This window comes from Pseudonaja textilis, chromosome 1 (genome assembly GCF_049901715.1).
Source record: "Pseudonaja textilis isolate UNSWEBS1 chromosome 1, rPseTex1.2, whole genome shotgun sequence".
NCBI lineage: Eukaryota > Metazoa > Chordata > Lepidosauria > Squamata > Elapidae > Pseudonaja > Pseudonaja textilis.
In genome coordinates, this window is record NC_141990.1 from 228300438 (window position 1) to 228323131 (window position 22694).

A 22694-nucleotide genomic window follows, 5' to 3' on the forward strand; every position below is an offset into this window, starting at 1 on the left:
GACAGAGTTTCATTACCGCTACTCTCGTGGGAGAAACGCAGACTGAGAAACTCCGAAAAAGCAACTCGGCCGAGCCGAAGAAGTTCGGCTTTTCGGGTACGAAGCAGGGGCAGGCTGCCGGCCGGTGTGAGTCATTGTATTTTGAAAAGTTGCCCTCCCCAGCTAGTAGTGATAGGACAGGAATCAGCTGTGCCAGTATTTCTTTATACTGGGAACAGACTGGGGTGGGATTCAAAGAGTCACTGTTAATTTATCTCTGTCTGCCTTCTCTCCATCCCTGGAATACCACAGGTTGAGAATTTCTACTCGCTGTGCAGATAAACTAATACAATTCAAAACAGTTTTCATTCAAATAGAATAGAATTCTTTATTGGCCAAGTGTGATTGGACACACAAGGTGCAAATGCTCTCAGTGTACATAAAAGAAAAGATACATTTGTCAAGAGTCAAGAATCATCAAGTACAACACTTAATAATAGTCATAGGGTACAATAAGCAATCAAATCATACTAGGAAACAGTCAGTATAAATTGTAAGGATACAAGCAACAAAGTTAGTCATACAGTCACAAGTGGGAGGGGATGGGTGATAAAGAGTGATGAAAAGATTAATAGTAGAAGTAGTAGTGCAGACTTTGTAAATAGTTGGACAGTGTTGAGGGAATTATTTGTTTAGCAGAGTGATGGCATTTGGGGGAAAAACTGTCCTTGTTGTTCTGGTGTCTAGTTGTTCTGGTGTGCAGTGCTCTATAGCGTCATTTTGAAGGTAGGAGTTGAAGCAGTTTATGTCCGGGATGTGAGGGGTCTGTAAATATTTTCACAGCCCTCTTTTTTACTCGTGCAGTATACAGGTCTTCAATGGAAGGCAGGTTGGTAGTAATTGTCTTTTCTGCAGTCCTAATTACTCTCTGGAGTCTGTGTTTGTCTTGTTGGGTTGCAGAACTTGCTTAAGTATTATAGTGGCAAAACACATATCTTACTGGTAGCTTGGAAAGGGAGGGTGACAGGGGACGTATCACTAGTAAACTACCTCATCTTGCAGTTGCTCAGATACCTAAACTCAGATCAAATTTGTTTGTGTCTTGGGAAATTTTTATTTCAGGGATTACGTATACTCTAGGGCCTTACAGTTGTTCTCCCTATTTTGTATTTATTCTAATGAAATGGTTGCATTGCAACAGGCCCAAAACTTACTTTGGAAGCCTAGAAACAGACTTTTCAAAACAACTGATTGAACATTGTGTGCCACAGCTGGATCTCTCAGCTAATGGGACTTTTTCTAAACTGTTAGAGAAAATGCTGAAGGATCCAAGAAAATTTGCAGTAGTCTAAATACAATTAAAACAGTATGGTGACAGAATTGTACATGTTTAAAGATTTTCAGTAGGTCAACCTAAAATGTTATAAACAGTTTCAGCAGCAAGGTAGAGGGAAAGACAAAACAATGAATGAAGTATCTCTTAAATCAGAAACCAATGGATCATCAAACCAGCCAACCTTGAGTTCTCACTAGAGACACAAATGAACAGGCTCAAATTCTCCTATTTTGGACACATTATGAGAAGGACCTAGCTCTCTGGAAAAGACTGTAGTTCTGGGAAAGATGGAAGGAAAGAGAAGAAGAGGATGACCAGCATCAAGTTAGATGGACTTAATTTCATTGGCAATGAATGTATCACTGGAAGACCTGAAAATCTTTTTTAGAGATCATGGAGGAAAATCTGTGTGTTCAAAAACAATTTGATGGCATATAATCAATAACCATGATTTAATTTCTAAATCTTGATGCACAATGAACTTTCCCAAAGCTTCCTTCTCTTTAAAAAAAAATCTGCTTTTGGCACCAGCAGATGGGTGATTCATAGGCAATAAGCCAACCAAAGGTTGATAGTGGTAAAGAATTAAGAGGATTCACTGCTCTGGCTTGAGAATGAAAGTCTGACATCAGGACTTCCACAGTACCATCCCTGGGAATAGTGGTTCTATGTGCATTGGCAGACCTTAAATGTTTGAAGTATAATTAAATACATACCTACCTGAATAGGAGATCTTTACAGGCAATTGTTCCTGAGTTACTCCCATTTTCTTACCTGTCTTCCACTAGGGGAAGGTAACAAATGGGATGTTTGTAAAGGAAAAGAGAGCAGAAAAGAGGGAAGTCTGGAGACAAGTGAGGTTTGTCAGGAAAGCTTTTCTAATAGGCTAAAAATCACCTCTTATTGAAAACCCTTAATAAAATAACCAGGTTTGTCCCAGACAGCCTATTTAAAAACATGGAAAAGTGAGTTTTCTCAAAGTGTATTCTCTAATTACTATTGTTTTATTTCTCATAATTACTTCTTTCCCCATGGAAGCCATGTGGTTTCTTGGGATGTCTTGTATGAACCATATCCCTGCTCACATGAAAACCTTTCTATTTTTCTGCTTAGAGGTGCCATCTTTCACTTAGTCCATTAATGCTTTGGAGTGCCAGATCTCTAAATACAGCATTTTCATGACTGCCAACTAGGTCCTCTGGTCACCAAAACCATTGGGAAAGAGCAAAGTCTTGATTCTTTGCCTGGATTTGCTCATTGCCTTACCAGCTTGGGAAAAAAAATTGCTGCAAAGGAAAAAAGAAATGGGAAGGAAGGACTGAAGCAAATAATGCAAATAAAAGCAAATAATAATAACTGTCTTTTATCTCTTAAAGACAAACTCTCATATAACTAACCATAGGGCAGGTGAGAAATAGACACAGGGTCAGTAGGAGAACATCTTCTCCTCAGCTGTTTGTCATCATTTGCCAAAAGATGGCAAAAGGACAAAAGGCTTTTAGGTGAAAAGAGAGAGTAAAGTTGCCAACAACACTTTTGAGTGACATCCATACTTGGAATCTGAGTGATGTGCTGGAAATTTCATCTTTAAAAAAGTGTATGTAGGGCTCAGGACAAAACCTATAATCTATTTCATTTCATTTACATTTATAAGCAGTCCTTGTGTTACCAGTGTAATGGAGCTTGCCCTCTACAGTGGAAGGTCAGGACAACATTAAATGAATTGCCTCAATCAATGGCCAGTCATCACTGCTTTCTCCAGTATATTCTCTAAACATGGAGTTATTAAGTGGGAGCTGAGGGGTGGGGGAGATCCTGGGCGGCCTAGCGCAGGCAGAAGACCATTTGTTTCAGGCTTCTCAAGGCCTACCCTCTCTGCATGCAGGCCCACCCCACGGCTGACTGTTTTTCTGGGGGAAAACAATGGGGAAGGAAAGCACTGCTTTCTGAGGCCCCTACCAACTGCCCATAAGGAGACTGCAAAGCTGTCCTGGTTTTTGCCTGGCTTTCGGAAGCCAGCCCTTGCGTAAAAGGCAGCTTTAAAATGAAATTCCAAAAACCCTTCCCTTGTTTAATCCCCTCCCTCTCTTCCCTCCTGCAAAGAAAGCTACATTTCTTCCCCCCCAAAAAACTGGGAGGGACAGACTTCCCTCCCCCTCCATTTCCCCAAGTTAGGTATTAAAACTAAACTCTGCTCTCCAATCTCTGTCCCTTTTAAAAACTTCGCCTTGACTCCAGAATAAAGGAACACAGCAAGCAAGGAAATAAAATCTTTTTGCAGCTTTTTCCCCTGGACTAAAAAAATACAAAACAAAGGTCATTGCCAAAAATTGTGCAACAAAATGCAAGCTTTGGCTGTCCATCTGACTGCCTGTAGGAGTCTACAGCCTGGCTTTTAAGGGCTCTAGGATTAAGTGTTACTCATTACAGAGCCTCCCTATGATAGGAAGCAACAGTGGCTGGAAAGAAAGGGGACAACCGGAGGGCTTCACCTGCTGTTCTCTTTCTCCTTTAGTTCTCAGCAACATGCAATGTTGACCGTTCCTGGTTCAATGTCTGGTTCATTGGGCACCAGAACTTCCAGATTGAGCATCAGTGAGTGTAAACTGGAGAAGAGGCCAAGGCACAGAAATGTGTGTGGGAGGGGGAGGCCTTCCAGGCAGTCACAGATCATACATTGCTGATGTTAAGCAGGGCTGGCATGTTTTGGACCTGGCAAAAGTTCTGGGATCATCACCTGACACCTTCTTTTCTTCTTGCAGCCTTTTGCCCACCCTGCCTCGACACAATTACTACCAGGTGGCTTTTCTGATCAAATATCAGTGTGCCAAGCTCAATGTTCAGCATGAGTTCAAGCCCATCCTCACAGCTTTTGCAAATGCAGTAAGTTCAACCACCTGAAGGAGCCTGGGCATCGCTGGCAGGGGAGAGGGAAAGGGTGAAAGTTAGGTAAATAAAATTAAGAGAATAACTGGTGGCAAAAAGACATAGTTGTCAATGGTTCTCTTCAGGGGTGGGATTCAGTCGGTACGGACCGGTTTGGGCAAACCAGTAGTTGCGGCAATCAGTTGGCCCTGCCCACCCACCCTTGGACTAGTCTGTCCTATATTTCCTTTGTTTGAAGCCCAGCTGATAGGCACGACAGAGTGGATTGCTGAGCCTCAGCTGTTTTACTCATGGGGCTGCAGTTGAAGGTAAGTTTTAGAGCTCTTTTCAAACACACCGCATGTGCTCAGTGAACCAGTTGTTACACCAGTTGAATCCCACCACTGCTAGTCGTTTCTGGCTCTAGGGGCGGTGCTCATCTCCGTTACAAAGCCAAAGAGCCAGCACTGGTTGAAGACGTCACTGTGGTCATGTGGCCAGCATGACTAAATGGCAAAGGCGCACAGAACGCTGTTATTTCCACCAAAGGTGGTCCCTATTTTTCTACTTGCATTTTTACATGCTTTCAAACTGCTAGGTTGGCAATAGTTGGGACAAGTAATGGGAGCTTACGTCATTACGTGGTGCTAGGGGTTTGAACCGCCGACCTTTCTGATCGACAAGGTCAGCATCTTAGCCACTGAGCCACCGTGTCCCTTATTATTATTTTAATTATTACAATAACTATAATAATTATTTCAATTATTAGACAGATTTAAAGTAGACAAGAGTTTATGGTTATGAACATTGTAAGACTAAATTTAAAATATAACTGTATACAAATGATAAACACATTATTGCTAAAATGTATAAAATCTTATTAAAATTTAAAACAGAAAAAGAACAAGTGAATGAATGTATGACACTGAGCTAAAAAATGATTTTAATATACAATGGGAACTATAAGAAAATATGTGGGCAAAAGTATTGAAATTTACACTATGTTATGTTAAAGAGAATGTTTACAAAAGGGTGCATTATTGATACACGTCACAAGAGAAATTATCTAGAATGTATGTAAGCACTTCAAATTTATGGAAATATGAACAAGAAGAAAGGATATTTTGTCATGTTGAGGATTATGAAGAAGCTAGAAAATTCTAGATTCAAATAGATGTACTGATTCAGAAGATTTTAAAGATTAATATACAGTTGAGACCAGAACTTTTACTTTTGGGACTGGTAGACAAACAATTGGAAAAAAAATGTTATGGATCTTTATTTTCATATATAATAATCGCAGTAAGATTATTGTATGCACAAAGGTGAAGATATTCAGCACTGCCCACAATGGAGATATGGTTGGTAAAGATCATGAAACTTTCCTAGATGGCTAAAAAAAAATTAGCTGACTAGAGAAAACACAGCATATACATTTATTGCTGACTGGAAACCCATTATAGGATTATTATTTTTTGCACAAAATGGGAAAAAATGAACTTATGATTTACAGTTTTGATGATTAGACAGGATAGACTATAGGTAGATTAAAAGAAGATAGTGATGTTGTAAATACAGAGCAAGGAGTACATTTATAATTACAGTTTACTACTGTAAAATAGGTCAGAAGGTATTTCTTTGTATCTTTCTTTTCTATTTTTCTTTCCCTTTTTCCCTTTTTTGCTTTTCCTTGATTTGTCCTTTCCCTCTTCTTCCTTTATATAGTTTGTAGTAGTTTTTAATCTTCAATTTTAGAAACTTTTAATAAAACTATGTGTATGTATACACACACAAACACATACATACTTTATGTCTTTATCCCCACCTGCCTACATTGCGACTTAAAGGTGAGGGTTGGGGAAGAAAGAGAAGGTTTGTGGTACTATGGGTAGGGAGTGCAAAGCGAGTTTGCTCCCCCCAGTATGGACCCAAACAAAAGGATGTCCACTGGGAAATGCTAAAATGAATGGAGCAATGAGCATTCAGAAGGGGTGGAGAAATAATTTGAGGAAAGTGCCTTGGCTTAACGGGCCATTGTTGGATTGACCTGCAAAATAACACTGTATAAAAGGCTAATTGCTGACCAGAAGTGAGCATAGGAATTTGGCAACCCCAGTTGAAATGGCCACACGGGGCAGAGACCAGCTTCTGAACAGAAGGAGCCATACCAGGAGCTGTAGGTTGGGGCTTTCCCTAAACCAAAATGAAGAGCTGCCCACCATTTCTTCAGAATGGTTTAAAAGAGCTTGGGACAGAAAACAGCAGTTTTATAGCAGAGCTTCAAAGCCCAATGGAGGTGCATTTATGATGAACTGGGAATGAGGAAAAAATGTCATTGTCTTTTATTGCATTCAAAAGGAGAAGGATGGCCCCTACTGTTGATGCACCAGGCAGAAAATGTGGGTCTCTCTTAAAAAGTGAAATCTTCTCCAGGTCCAATTTAGCAATCATATGGAGGTTACTTACTGTTTTCTTCTGATTTGGGATGTGTGTGAAGGGATATCTCAGTCTGTATAACCCTGGGATTCCCAGGAAATTCCCCTCTAACCACTAACCAGTTTCGACCACGTTTGCCTTGTCAAATCCATCAAGGCCAACTAAATACTACTACACTCTTTAATAACTAATAAATCAGCACAGAAAGACCCTTACTTTTTTCGTCCTCCTACTATTGCCTCCCTCCATTATTGCCATAGCATCAGAATTTAGCTTATAAATTCCTCAGGAAACAACCTGAACTTTGCTTATTCTCTGTGAGCTTATGTTATTTCATTGCCATTGTCTGTCTACATGTCTATGGAGATTCTCAATCATCCAGGCCATGGTTGTCTCAAAGGCATGCTTTTCTAAAAGGCAACTGGTCTGCCTTGATTTTTTTCCTTGAAAAAGCATTTCATTTCTCATCTGAGAAGCTTCTTCAGTTCTGGCTGAATGGTAAGGAATGGAAGGATTTATATTCTTTGCGGTCATCTGATCGGTAGCACCCTGAAGGTTGGTCATTTGCTCTCTGAGAGATTGCATTTAGGTGACTCTGTGGATGGAAGAATATAAATCCTTCCATTCCCCACCATTTGGTCAGAACTGAAGAAGCTTCTTAGACAAGCAAAACATTTTCAAGAAAAGAACCAAGAATATCCAGTTGCTTTTTAGAGAAGCAATTTGGGACATTTCTGTGGGCATATTAGTTCAAAATCCTAATGTGCTATATATATATATGGCATTCAGCTCTGTTTGGGTATTTTCCCACGTCATTATAGTTGTGCTTTTAAAGTTGTAGCGACGTTTAGGCAGAATCTCATCTGCCATCATCAGGTTTGTGTATTGGGTTTGTCTGTGAATCACGCTTTCACAGTCATTTCTGTTTTAAATTTGGTGCTAGCCTATTGCTGTGTTAGGATGGTTTTTTCTTCATCCTGATTAGTTGGGAGTCTTGGTCTGTGTTTATTGGTCTTGGAGTTTGCTGTGTTCTGTTTGATTGGTGTTTCTAATATCTTCTGTCTGTTTTGTAGCATTTTTTTTGTCTTGATTGGCTGGCAACATAGTGTTTCCTGTGTTGGGGGCTTTTAGAGCGGCTTGGCTTCAGGTGAATGGCCAACAATCATTTATTAGGAAGCTAGGTTTCATCTGGGTGGCTGGTTGGGGTGTGTTTGAGCTGGAGGTATCGGTGGGGTCTGTTTGTGCCCAGGTGTTTGCTTGGCTTGTAGTGTGGAGATTTTTTTGTTTGTGAGTGCAGACTTCCAGATAATTGACAGTCTGGTGGAGTCATCTCTTCTATTCATTTTTTCAGGTCTTTTTTCAATCTCTATGGCTTCTCTAATAGTTCTGCAGCTAGGGTTTTGGTACCATTGAAGTCGATGCTATGACCTGTGGCTTTCATGTGTTGGACTAGTGAGGAAGTGTGTTCCAGCTTTTTTACTGTATTTTTGTGTTCGTCCAGGCGGGTAAAGGTGTGTTTTTGTGGATCAGGCCTGTGATTTTGCTTTTGTGGAAGCCGTACATTAGTCAGGGTGCATAGTTCAGTATTTATGTGTTCAGTTTTTATGTACACATAAAGACTGAACTATGCACCCTGATTAAAGTACGGACAGCCAACGGCTTCCACAAAAGCAAAATCACAGGCCTGATCCACAAAACCACACTGAGACATAATGGAGACCTAGAAGATGAACAGACCTATGGAACAGCTGTCCTGCCCTACATAAGAGGTACTACAGACAAAATCAGTAAGATACTACACAGGCATCACATCAAGACTGCCTTCAAAACAGACAGAAAAATAGCAGCCATCCTAAGAAACCCCATAGATAAAATTTACCTGGAAAACCAAGGCATATATGAAGTCCCCTGTGCATCATGCCCTGCCACATACATCAGACAGACCAATAGAAGAATAAGTACACACACACACACACACAAAATTCCCTTTATTAAAGTGCTGATTTTGCTTAATAGAAAATGCCATAACTTCTTTAAAAAAAAATAAAGTTCAGAAATATTTCAAGTCTATTCTATGTATAGTTCATGTCAAACAAGTCAAACTTGTCAAGTGATACAATACAATGCTGCATGTGTTTTCTGCTATAATGATAACATAATGTCATTGGCCCTACTAGACTTGTAGGCAAGGAGGAGGAGGAGAACAGTGCAAGGGTGAGATGTGGGGTATAGCCAGGGTCTAAGGGATAACAGTCCTGGAGCAGATGGTTTTGGTTGTATTGAAGACCAGAACCAGCAAAACCATGCGGACCTGCATCCTTCATCTATTCACAGCCTCTCAAGGACTTCAGCCCCTGAAGTTCAGCCACTCTACCAGGAGCAGTGGCAGGTTTTAAAAGCATAACAGCAGAGGCTACTTATAGATAGTTCCCTTAGCCATTCATTCATATGATTTAGCCTCCAGACCCCTTATCATCTTTGCCATCCTTCTCTGCACTCTTTCTAGGGTCTCAGCATCTTCTTTGTATTGTGGTGCTCAAAACTGTATTGTCACGTCCCTCTTGGGAGTCTGAATCTGAGGAGGAAGACAAACAGCTGACAGGAAGTGGGAGTGTGGCTTCTGTTGGCTGTGGAGGAAACTGGGGAAGGGCAAAGTCTGGCTGGGCAGACCAGGGGAGAGGGAGTTCAGAGGAAGATTCAGGCCCACCCCCTCTTCATCCTAGGGCATGCAGGGAGGAATGGAGGAGAGAGCAACATGGGTTGCATGGCTTACAGGGGAGGAAAGGGTCCTGATTCCCTTCATTAGCCACAACTGGGAACAGAGTTTTTAAAAGATGCATGCTGAGTGTGGCATCTGTTGGGAACAAATGTGAGTTTATCTTGTGTTTACTTTAGTTATCTGAGTTCCTGGCATCCTCCCAACCATGTTGAGTTATTGCCGTGCCTTCACATCTGGAATTCCTTCTCCTGCCTTGCCAGACTAATTACCTCATTTTGCCTTGTTTGGACTTACAGTTACAGTTTTTGTTGACCACGTTTTGGACTTGATTCTCTGCAGCCAAAGGCTGTTCCTGGGAGTTTTTCTCCAGCCAGAAGGTAACCAGGACAATGCGGGCAAAGTTGGAGCTAATAAAGGGACTCCTACTGATTATCTGACTGTGTTACCTTTGTGCCACACCCCTGGTCATCACATGTATGCAGTATTCCAAGTATGGCCTCACTAGTGCAGTATAGAGTGGTACTGTCACTTCTCGTGATCTATCCTCCTGTTGATGCAGCCTAGGACTACATTAGCTTTTTTTGGCAGCTGCAACACATTGCTGACTTATACTTAATAGTCCAGGACACTTAGATCTCTCTAAAAGGTACTACTGTTGAGCCAGGTACTGACTATTTTGTATCTATGTGTTTGGTTCTCCCTGCCTAAGCACAGGACTTTACTTTTCCCACCACTGAACTGGATTTTGTTGGATAGGGCCAATGCTCAATATGTCAAGATCCTTCTGAATCTTAAGGCTATCTTCCAAAGTGTTAGTAATTCCCCTTACCTTGATTTGACGAGGCACCTTCAATCCCCTCAGATTCATTTCTTTCATAAGCCATGGTGGTACAGTGGTTAGCATGCCATTTTGCAAGCTAACTCTGTCCACAGCCAAGAGTTAAATCCTGACCGGCTCAAGGTTGACTCAGTCTTCCATCCTTCTTAGGTCAGTAGAATGAGGACCCAGATTGTTGAAGACCTCTTTGTAAACCACTCAGAGTGTGCTGCAAAGCACTACAGAGTGGAATATATAAATCTAAGTACTATTGCTATTGCTATTCATTGGTTCCCAGGTCACATCTGCCAGCTCCTTCAGTACCCTGGGATAGAAACTACCTGGTCCCAGAGATCTCAACTTGTCCAAAGTGGATAGATGTTCTCTTACCAATTCCTTGCTTATTTTGACCTGCATTCCTGTTCTGTCTCCCACTGTGCTGGTTTAGATAGGTTGTACTATTTTTCCTTTTGCATAAAGACAGTTAGAGAGAAGGAACTCAGCAGTTGTTTTCTTCCTACTACCTGTCACCTTCTTGCCATCTTCCCTGATTAGCAGACTGATTATTTCTCTGACTTTCTTCTTGTTCCTTACATAGTGAAAGAAACTTTTTTGTTATTTTTAAACCAATTGTTGCAAGTCTTAGCTTATTCTAACCTTAGCCTTCCTGACTCCATCCTTGCAGATTCGGACTGTTTGCTAGTATTCTGTTCTAGTTATGTGTCTCGCTTTCCATTCTTTATACTTGTCCTTTTTGTCCCTCAGCTTTTCAGAAAACTCTTGATATAATCATGCTGATTTCATCTGGAATCTCTTGTTTTTCTTTTTCTGTGGTGTTGTTTTTGCTTGGACCTTTATCTTGTTTTTTATGAGTATCCAAAGAATCCTGGATTGTTTCCCCCCCCTAGGATTTCTATCAGTGGACTCTTCCCTCTCTCTTAGTTTATTGAAGTTAGCTCTGTTAAAATTTGAAACACATGTCTAACTTGGTTTGGTCACCTGCACCTGCATTACGGTTAATTCAAGTATGACATGGTCACTCTTCTCCAAAGTTCTTACAACTTCCACTCCCTCAACCATTTCATCCCTATTAGTAAGACTCAAATCCAGCATAGCTGATCCTCTAGCTCCCTCCTCCATCTTTTGAATGACAAAGCTGTCAGCTAGCTAGGGATGTCAGGAGTCTGTTTGATCTCACTAGAAAGTTTGTTTCCCAGTTAATGTCAGGGTAATTAAAAGTCCCCCATTACTATAGTGGCATATTTCCTGCACAGTTCAACTAACTGATTAGCAAAAAGTTCATCTATTTTCTTTGCTTGCTTGAATAGATGGCCTGTAGTACACATGTATAGCAATGTCAATTTTCCCCCTCTAATATTTACCCAAATACTATACAAATTCTATAGGTAAAAAGGATTCTTCACTTCTAAAACATCTGTCTGAGTTTGCATATCTCTGGACTGTGGCAGATATCCAATTAACTGTCTTGCCTGATGGCAACCAGCAGTGTTAGCACATAAAAAGTATTTATATTGCAGCAGTGACAGATTGCTCAAAACTAAGCAGCAATTAAATGGCATTTCCAAACAAGTTTGTAGAACATGTGATAGATGTTTAAACGATGACTTGGGAAAACATTTCAAAATTGTTTTGAAATTCACAGACTAAATTAGTGAAGCAACTTAGAGCAGAAGCTGTAAGACCACAAGATCAAAGCAATGAAAAGTGACAGGAATTCACAGAACTCAGCTGTCTAACAAGCAAGAATTTTTCATACATCATCAGAATCTGGGGACATCCACCCAAATCTTTCTGCACGATCCAGTACATCTTCTGACAGTTTGAGTGAGGCTATCAGGAAGCAATGCAGTGAAAAGTATGAAGCTATCTTTAATACAGAATCCACCTGAGCAGTCTGAGCATCTCATTCTTCATTTGAATACTTCTGATGAAGGACTTATCACTCCATATAACAAGCTTTCTATTGACTAAGTCTACCCAGTTGGAAAATTTCTTCTTGATAGCTTGTATGAACTTCCTTCCATGTAATTTTAACCTATCAGTTCTGATCCTGGTCTCTGGGGCAACAAGACATGTCCACTCTTCTTCTGCATGACAGCCCTTCAAATACTTGAAGAGGGCTATCATATCTTCTGTACGCTCTCTTTTCTCCAGGTTGAAGATATTCAGATATTCCTTTTACACATTCCCTATAGTGTTTGGTTTCCTGATCCTTCCCCAATTTGGTAGCCCTTCTCTGCACTTCCTTCAATTCATATTGTCCTTTTTAAATTGAATTACTCAGAACTAGACACAATATTTCTAGCATGATTATGGAGAAATCATTGGGGGAGATACTTGGCTCTTGTACTACATGGGCAACTTTGGATAATCTGGGTAACTCCCATATAAAGTTTATGCAATAAAACCCAGTACAATCCATCCATTTAACAACAGAAACGATATTTCCCTCAGTGCTCATTTAGTAGTATGGATCATTCAGTAGTATGGATCAACCTATGCTACAATGTACCCTACATGGGGCTATCCTCAAAGAGTATCTGGAAGTTCCAGCTAGTGCGGTGCAGAATGTGAGCAAGTGAGCCATACTGGGTGCCCCAAGGACTGTGCTATAACACCTCTACTGTGTGAACTGCATTGGGTGCCAGTTTGCTGTCAGTTCAAGGGATTGGTTATTATCTTTAGAGCCACTCAAGGCATGGTACCAGAGAAGCTGTTTTGCCAGAATTACCTCAACCATACCACCCAGTCATGGTGAGAGGGTATTTTATGGATCCCTTCAGTTAAAGAGATATGATTGATGGGATCTAGGGCAACAGACTTATCTCCCACTGCCCCGTCCTGTAGAACATTTTGCCCCTAGGGGCGATATTGGTCTCCATTTTTCTGGGGAAAAGCACGAAGACTTGTCTCTGCCAACTTGCATGAGAATCAAAGAGTAGTAGCACACAACTTTAGAGGTGCTTGGTAACCATTCTGGCTCAGGAATTCTGGGAGTTGAAGTCAACAGGTCATAAAGTTTAGCAGTTTAGCCCTTCTGTAGAACAAAGTTTAATTCAGGCATAGAAAGTGGCCATAATAAATAAGCAATACCAAAAGATTTGCTTTAATTCTCCTTTTGCACCTCCAAAATGTAACAGCAGATTTGCCCAAATCATTTATTTGCACTAATAATTAATAATAAGTCCATCAACATTCATTAGTCTCCTTTCACTAACTTGTCTTATACACTTATAGAAGAGGCATGTGGATAATTATATTATGTTCTTTATCCTTTTATGTAAAGTACATCCAGGAATGTCAGGGAGTTGTGGACCAGTTTTTCTCCCCATAGTTAAGCTTGCCTAACTATTCTCTAGTGCTTGTGAATTACATCCAGGAACTGACTGATTTCTATTTAAATAAATCATTGATTTATTTCCTTCATATGCTGCTTCCAATCAAGGCTCTCAGCCCCTGTAGTCTCCTTTGTTTCTTTCTTCTCCAAACTTCTCCAGTGCTAAGCTATGGCCCAGTTTGAATCTCCCTTACCAGGAGTTTCTATTCCCAGCTGCTGAATTTCTCTTTCCAGGTTCTCTCCTTTCAACTGCTTCCACTAAATAGGCTCTTGTACTCCACAATGACTAGGCAACTAAGGTAGTGTGTTTTTGTTTTTGTGTTTTGTTTTTTTTTTTTTTTGCTAAACACCAAGTTTAGTGAAGTGGCAGTGAAGGCCTTTCCTGGTGTTGCTTTTTGGTCCTGAAGGCTGAACAATATGCATTTTTGAACAAACTTTCAGATCCTCAGACAGAAAGGAGAGATGGTAGATGCACAAGTTAAAAAGGGAACTATGAGAATGTTTGGAGCAGCAACACAAGGTTTCAGAATTCAGCTTTTAAGAGTAATCTCCCCCGAGTGAACCAGGCACTTGCTTTCTTCAATTGCGGAGGTGACAAGGATGGCCAAAACTGTTCCACAACGTATGGTGTTTGGCTCCTACTTGTGCAAGTAGGCATCCAACCAGAGCTGCCCCGATTCCTTGAGAGAACTAGAAGAAAGAATAGAAAAGAGGTAAAGCCAGCTCAGTCACAATGAAGAAGAAATCACAAAGAAGTATTAACAGTTGAGCAAGGAAATCTGGGGTATACACCAATGAACAAATGTGAATGGTAGGAGAAGAAATGTGTCGATCATCCAAGATAGAAGAACATGGACTGGAGAGAATTAAATTACAGGGATTACAGCAGTACTATCAGCTGGAGAGAGCCATGGGACTTATTTATGTACATAAGCTCTTCATGAAATGATATACAGGTAGTCCTCAAGTTACAACAGCAAGTGGGATCAGAATGTCTGTCACTAAGCAATATAATTGTAAAGCACAATATTATCTAACTGCATCATAGCCATGACAATCCTGGCAGTCCCCACTGCCTTCATTAAAGGAAGATTGCAGGTCATTAAGCAAGGATCTCGTGTGACTATAACTTGCGATTTCCTGCCAACTTCCAACAAGCAAAGTCAGTGGGGAAACTGGTAGGAAATCCAAAGTCTCAGGCAGCTTGCAAGCAGGCTGGCAGGCAGGTGAGTGTTTTGAAGTGCAGCCGAGTGAGTGAGGGGACTGTACAGCATTGTGCAAGCAATTGTGGCTGGGGGTGGTGGAGGGATGCTATGACACCATACAAACACAGCCAGGTGAAGGGAGTTGCTACACAATTTGGGCAGGGAACACTGTAGGGAGGGGCGTGCTATGAAGTACCAGATTCCTGAGATCTCATTCTCTGTAGCAGGTTCATCAGGAAAAAATGCAACAAAAAAAAAGCAACAGCAGCGACTTGCAACCTTCCCTCTTGAGAATGATCACATGACTGTCAGATGCTGCAACTGTTGTAAGTGTGGACTGGTTGCCAAATGTCCAAATGACAATCACATGACCTGATGGTGGCGGGGTGGGGGAGAGTTGCTGCAACACTCAGAATTTCAAGGACTGTTGCAAGTACTATGGTATTCGTTCAGCACAATCACAATTTTGAACATTTGCTAAATGAGTGATCATTAATCAAGGACTATCTGTGTGGTGAAATAGAGGTTTGCATGTGTGAATAAACCATTCAGTGAATAAGCCATGGTGGTGTTTTCATCACATTTTGAGGCTATCATTTTCAATAGTAAAAGGGGAAAGATTTATACGATCTGAAGAGAAACCAGAGTATAAGGCTATACTTTTCAACATATTCAGTTCACACATTCATTTGTGACTTGTGGGAACTAAGTAATCCTATGAGATTTCTTCATGTGCTTACATCGATTTGCATGCCATTCACCAGCCAAATATGCATGCGATATCTTAGAACACCTGCATTTCCTTTCTATATGCTACCCTCTACCAATGCAATCTCAGAACTCTAAGACTTCCTCAAAGACAACTGGAGGACAAAGGTGGTGACAAACTAACAACTCCTGTAATAAGCTCCTGACCTGCGACTGTCCTTATCCCTTCTGACTCAGTCCTATGGCCAAAAAATGCCAGCCAGAGGGAAGAAACGAACCTGGTCGAGCCCCAGTAATTATACTGGGGTCCAATACTTCCAATAAGGAAAGAAACAGATGAGGATTGACTATCTCCCCACCACAGAGACAACACCAAATATGAGAAACAGAAGTACAGTTTCAGGATCTCCTTAATCCCTATAGAACAAGTCAGGCTCCTCCTCAGCCTTCCAAAGCCTCAGCCCAAGTACCCTCCAGAGCAGGGGAGCAGGGGAGACATCCTCCTGAAACAAGTCACATGCACTTCCCACAACCACATTACTCAGCCTTTCTATGAGGTCTGCCTCTTGTCTGCAGAAATCTTTATAGAGCAAAATTTAAATCATACTGCAGTTCAAGGTAGACAGCTTCCAACAAGCCCTTGATTTGCAAATCCTCGGTGGCAATCAGGGGGTTAAAATGGCAGCAGAAGCTGGCCCCAGGGGCATTTTGGCAGTCTGTCCTTCAATGTCAAGAGGGCATCTGGAAGAAGTTAATGCAGCCAACTACAGCTGTATTACACAAGAGCAACTCCTCCTAGAAATCCATCCTATGGCAGGCTCATGACATCCAAACTGTCAGAGTCTTTAAGGATAAGTTAGTCTATCACCTCATTACTGAAAAGTAGCAAATGGTCCTGATTCTGTCATAAGAGCCATAAAAATTGAGGTAGCAGTAAATCTGCAGGCAGCTGCATGCCAGTAAATCTGCCAGCCATGTCAAGAGTGAAGAACCAAACACACTTTAAGAGAGGAAGTTAAATCTATAAAAATAGAGAACACATTTTGAGAAATCTGAGAAAAAAGCTCGCAGACATCAAAACAACAATTCTGATATACACACACACAGCGTTGATAGCAATATGGACGTCCCCAGGCTGGATGCATCACGTGCCCATGCTCAGTTTAGCGACAGGGGAGAAAAGTCCCAATATGACAGGGGTTTGACACCCCGTTCTAAAATATCTCACACTGCTGTCTCTCGTTTGACTCATACAAGAAAAAGCTGTCAGCACATTTCTTCACCAATAACAGCGAAAGTGACCCTAGCCCTGATTCTTCTGAGAGTTCCATACCAGAAGTAGTCAAAGATAACTTCAGATAACTTCAAGTAGCTGTTGCCAAAACAAACTATCTTGTAAGCAAAACCAACTCCAGACAAGCAGTATCTTCACAGAAAGTATGTCCTCATCTGCTTCCCAATCTGAGGGGACTTTCCTGCATTAAGAGAACCCGAAGCACAAAAGAAACAGCACACCTCATCTTTTCTTTCGCTGGACAAGCCAAAGGACACTTCTGCTAAAGAGGTATGATCCTTGATTGCCAGATCCACATTTAGCTATCCATGCTGCAATGATTCTTCTATGTGTTGCACTAATTACATCTAGCTTGGACAAACAGATAATCTGCCTCCCCAGGGGATACTTAGCCAATGGGGGACCGTCACAATATAGGCGCTTGATAGATTAATAACACAATCCAACACCCTCTGCTCATCCTACTCTCTCCCTCCCATCTTTTAGTTATAGCTAATCATTGGTTTCTGTATTGTTTTATTCTTTTGAACACTGTAAGCCACCCAGAGTTATCTCACAGTGAGATTAGTGGCAAACAAAGTTAATGAATTAACGAATTAATGAAACAAACAACACTTATCATATCTAAACACTAGAGAGCATTTACTCTGGTTTTTTTTTTCTTTGAAAATGTTTCACTTTCATCTACGAAGCTGAAGAAGCTGAGAACTGAAGAAACTTCTTGGATGAGAAGTGAAACATTTTCAAGGAAAAAAAAAAACAAGAAATCCAGTTGCTTTTGGGGAAAGCATGCCTTTGAGACAACAAAAGTTCAACTTTGTTATAAGAACCAATGCTTACCATACAACATCTGCAAAGGCTGTGAGCAAAGGCTTAGATTGATACTGGATGCCATGCTTTTCACAAATGGACTTCACCAAGGGGGTCACCTTCCAGTAATTATGTCGAGGCATGGTGGGAAAAAGGCTACATGAAAGAAAAGAGAGAGAGAGAGAGACCTGTAAGATGTTATGCAGTGTTCCCCATCTTATAACAATGAGATAGTCATGTCTTCAAGCACAACAACCTTGTGATGACCCAGGGTGGGATACAAAACAAACATAGTCACAGAAAACAGGTGAAGCCCCTTTTATTCCTTCACTTTGTTTCCAAGCTCCAAATATCTTTGACAGAAGACAAAAACACTCCCACACAAACAGTTACATGAAGTAGGAAAAAAGCAACACAAACCAGGCAAGATAAGGGCTGGAGGATGTCCACAGATAACACACACTGGGAAGGATGCCAAACTCAGAGAGGAACTATAAACTAGAGATATTTCCACACTTTGTTTCCAGCGTTCGCCAGTATGCAGGTCCATACTCTTATTCAGTTGTCACAGCTGCAGCCCATGAAGAAGGATCAAGGCCCTCTCCTCCCGAGTAGACCATGTCTCTCCCTTATCGTCTCCTCCCTGCGTGCCCTACGATGGATAAGGGATGGGCTTGGGTCCTCCTCTGACTGCTCAGCTGGTCTCTGCCCTTCCCCAGCCTCCTCCACAACCTCTGGAGCCACACTTCCACTCCCTGTCGGCTGTTCCTCCTCTCCCTCAGAGTCAGTCTCCACCAGGGGCATGACAAACCTCTTCCCAAAGGAGCTTAACAGAAAGGTTTAGAAGAAGCATCTAAGCAGAGTTCTGCCATCTCTTGCCTAGCTTGATTGAGTTCTTAAGCAAGACAGGCAGCGCTGTATCTAAGATTGCTTGCATATTGGGTTTTCCTTCTATGGCTATCTTTTTTCCTTAAACCATCTTCACAGATTATTGTAATGGGTCTTGTCAGGGTTCAGTGGCTGAAAGATTGAACTATCTGAACCTAGAATGAGGAGAATATAACAAGCATCTATCATCGACACTAGGAAGGTTAGAGGGAATCCAAGTCTCCTCTCCAAGAAGGGTGGATCGCAAGAGAGCATGAACTATTCAAAATCTGAATGATTACAAATTATGAAAGTTGATCTGCATGAACAAGTTGCTATAGTGCAGAAAAGTCCAGAACTGTTTCCTCTCAGTGAGAAACAATTAAGTATCTGTTTCCTGCAACAGGAAAAAAAAAAAAGTGGTTTCTAGCCACATTTCATCTTTGCTGAAGCCTGGCAAGTTTGTATGTCAACTGACTGAGTCGTATACAGTTTTTATAGGCCAGCTATTCATACTACTTCAAAACACTGTGAAGAGCAGGAGAGGGTGCTGTATGTGAGGAAAGACCAGGTTGACAGAAGACCTACCTGGTCAGAGAGGAGAAGGGCAGAAGGCAAGTATTGCCCTATTGAAGTATTCACTTTTGTTGAGAGTAAATTGCTTATGATTTTAGGTTTGGAATATCAGGAGGAGTGAAAGAGGAGGGAATGGCAGTTTGATTTCCTCAAGGAAAAATAAGGATGAACATGTGGAGAATAAGCAGGCAAAGGGGGAAGGGACTTAAGGGCTAAAGAACAAAGACCAGTCTTTGTAGGAGAAAGTAGGAGGATTAAGGTTAAGTTCTCAGGAAAGAGAGTAGAGGAAATTTATTCTAGGTAAAGCAACAATGAAAGATGTGAAATTCAACTTGATATTCCTTGGAATGAGTCTGACAAATGATTAGAACATAGAATAATAGGGTTTGAAGGAACCTCAGAGATCTTACTGCAGAATTTTAAATCTACATTATACTTATGTTTCCCTTCATTCAGGAGCCCATGTGAAACTTCAGAAGACAAATATGGTGAGAACAATAGTGAAAGATTAGCAAATATAATTATCAAGCGATATCCCCTTAAAATAAAATTAAAAACTTTTTTAAAAAGTAGTTATCCCTTTATTTCTTAGGCCCTGGGTTATTTGAAACTGCGATACCCCCCTCCCCAAATTTCCATTTCCCCTAAGACAAATGTACTTACTGATGTTCAATTTGGAAGTTGAGGTGCCCTGTAAACCAGTCGTTAAATAAGGACTGGTTTACGTTGCATGTTGCCTGAAGCTGAAAAGAGAAGAAAGACAGAAATAAGCCAACTCTAAGAATGTATTGATTTTATTTCTGGCTGGACATTTCCTGCAGATCTCTCAATCTGTACTCTAAACAAGAAGAGAGTTTTATACTTTGGATCAAAATAAAGATAGTATGAGAATTCCATGGTGAGTCTCATATAAGCAGAAAGCTGTTACAACAATCACAACTTTAAGACTTGTCTCCACTTTCTAGATCCTTGATTTAGAGGGGTTGGTCTCTGAATTAGAGCTAGGTTTAGGTTCTACTGTTCTGGATTAAATAAATTGATATCCTTAGAATTCACTGACATGCAAATAAGGTGTAATAGCATGGTTCACTTTGCAAATATTCTGCTTATAATGGACTCTTAATTTGGCCCTGAATTTCACCCACAAGGAAAAGAAAAGTTGAACAATTTACACCCATAGATGCTATCAAGTCTATTACAAAACAAATACGCTTCCTCACTTGCAATCTGAGCTGCAGAAAACCAACAATGAAGCAGTGGCATTAACAATATGACTTCTAGGTTATGGCTGCAATGACTCGGATCTTCCTATCCCTGGCCAAAAAAACCCCAAACATATAGCTATTCCTTAAATGGTAAACCATATTTCTTAATACAGCCTCTTAATCTCAGAAGGTAGCAGGAAATCTCAACCAGATCTCAACCCCAAAAGCCCTTCAAGGATCTGCAGGTACCTGATTAGTCCCGTGCAGTATTTTAATTGCAGGGCAGATCTTGATCTGCATGTCTAAATATATTTTTTTGGGGGGGGGTATTTTAAGGGGCAAAATGTATTATTATTAAAGACTATCAAAAGTTGAGATCAGACAATTCTTGCCTCACACCAGACTTCTTCCTCAAAAGAAGATTTTCATTTTTCCCTTTTGCCTTCTTCCACTCCATCTATTATATTGCATTTATATATGAATACGTAATGTCACCTGAAATAAGGGTTTGGGAGAATGCGCATCTCACCTGCATTGAAAGCCAGTCCATGTTCTTATCATAATCAATGGCCATTGGGATGTGGTTCATTTGTGTCACCCAGACAAACCAGTGACTTTCTATGATTCTATGCAGCAAAAATAAAGGCAGATTACAATTTCTGCAACCTATATAATAAATAAAGCAGTTTGGAAGTAGCAGAGAAACACCAGGAGAGGTGCAGAATTAGGGGAAAATGCAACTAAAGAAAAATTAAACAAAAGCAAACTAATCAAATATGAGATATTTTTTTCTAGCAAAAAAAATGAGCTTCTGAAATATTCGTGATCATTATTATTCAGAGTAACTGTAGCATATTAAGAACCTCTACTATTATTAATAATAATTATAGAAATAATATTTATTGTTTACGATAACCCTAACAATAATTTCCCATCTTTATTTTGTACAACTCAAAATGGTGTATGTGATGTTTTTCGTCTTATTTTTCTTACAATATCAACCCCAAAAGATGAATTGGGCTGAGAGAAAGTGATTGGCCCAAAGTCACCCAGCTGGCTTTCATGCCTAAGCGGATCCTGGAACTCAGTCTCTATGTCAGTGTTCCAGGTAACAACCTCCACAAAAGAAGACTCCAAGGCTAGGCTAGCAATTCCTCAAAGTTCCATTTTATTAGAGATGTCACATTGGCACATCTGGGAAAACCCAAATCTGAGAATTCCAGGAGAGTTCCAGAAGAAAGTCAAAGATCCATCCCCTACACCCACAAGCCCATCCCATGGGCCAATCATTTCATTGTCCCAACTGGAGACAACCCCCAGTCACTCCCATTCAGGTGCAGGCTGACTGTCCTTGACTCCCAGAGAAAGGAATATTGTGGCTAATTTTCCACTGCTCCTTGCAATCCCCCCTCCCGCTTTCGCAGGCATGAAATCTGGCAGCCCCGAAGCTCCAAAGGAAATGTGGCTTCCAGGGTTAACATTCTAGCCCAGCACCTTAATTATTACTCCAAATTGGTTCTCTTTTTGATAGGAGAGGAAGAATTCCCATTTTGGAGTTGTAGATTTCCCTGTGAATTAGAGCAGATTAATCTCTATTCTCATGGAGAAAATCTATGTTGTCACAGGAGTTAAAACCCACTTGATGGCAAATAATCCATCAGCCTTCATGATAAAAATAGACTTGGGGTGTAGTATTCTGACCAAGGCTTCTTGAGACCGTAATTAAGCACATGCTTAGTCGAAACAACTCTTGTTTTATTTTAGCACTGGGAATTATATTCATTCCCAGCCTGTAATGAGTCCCCAGTCTCCTGAAATAAGCATCCACCTTTATCTCCTTTGAATTGCTGTGAACAACTAAACTGCCAAATTAACTGTAAAAAGCCAAATGAAATACAAAGTCCACACAGAGCTTCAAGGTTTAATCTGAACATAGCGAATGACTTTGCTTCCTGCAAAGGTTTCTCTACCTTTGTACTTCCCTTATAACTTATGGGAGGGGCAATCGCCTTACTCCCAAATCGCCCCTTCTGTCTTAGCTGCTCTTGCCTTCTGGCAGCTCTGCACACCCACACACTGGGAAGAGGCTCCCCTTGTTCCTCTGCTTTGCTGCTGCCAGACTCTGGAGGCTCCGGAGTCAGCACGTAACTCCCAGATGGTCCTGGCCCCATCTCTGCATCGGATGCAGGACCCTCATCCTAGTCCTCCCCAGACTCCCAGACTGCTCCCTATTTTTCCCCACTGTCCTATTCTGCTGCCGTCTGCACAGGCTGCCGGCGAACCACAACATGTAGCCTATTAAGCATTTGTTTTCCACTGAGAAAATGTCAGTATAATGGCTGGGAAGATGTGAAAAGAAAGCCCTGACCCTAACTCTGATTAAAAGAAAAAGAAAGGAAAAGACATGTTCTTGTTGAGTTCACCTCTATATGAGTGTATACATACCATATCTTGGCAATGTGATAGAAGGGATTTGACATTCTCTTTTTCCAGGAAGTTTTTAAAACTTCCAGGACTAA

At 41.0% G+C, this 22694-nt stretch overlaps 1 protein-coding gene and 1 long non-coding RNA gene across 2 annotated transcripts in view; one reads left to right on the top strand and one right to left on the bottom strand.

The window, feature by feature from the left end:
* The first annotated feature begins 30 nt into the window (after positions 1–30).
* On the top strand, positions 31–15949 carry LOC148128071 (uncharacterized). Its single transcript, XR_015740871.1, has 6 exons — positions 31–126; positions 3831–3910; positions 4078–4198; positions 4440–4509; positions 9638–9712; positions 14940–15949. It is a non-coding gene; the product is annotated as an uncharacterized LOC148128071 (long non-coding RNA).
* The window catches only part of LOC113440356 (acyl-CoA (8-3)-desaturase-like), a 25477-nt gene continuing 16039 nt past the window's right edge, over positions 13257–22694 (bottom strand). Inside the window, exons 9-12 of the mRNA XM_026706736.2 lie at positions 20705–20801; positions 19634–19713; positions 17558–17683; positions 13257–14200 (exon numbers count right to left, since the gene is read on the bottom strand). Coding sequence (XP_026562521.1) covers positions 14149–14200; positions 17558–17683; positions 19634–19713; positions 20705–20801 — 355 coding nt within the window. The 3' untranslated portion in view covers positions 13257–14148. The remainder of the gene's footprint in view (positions 14201–17557; positions 17684–19633; positions 19714–20704; positions 20802–22694) is intronic.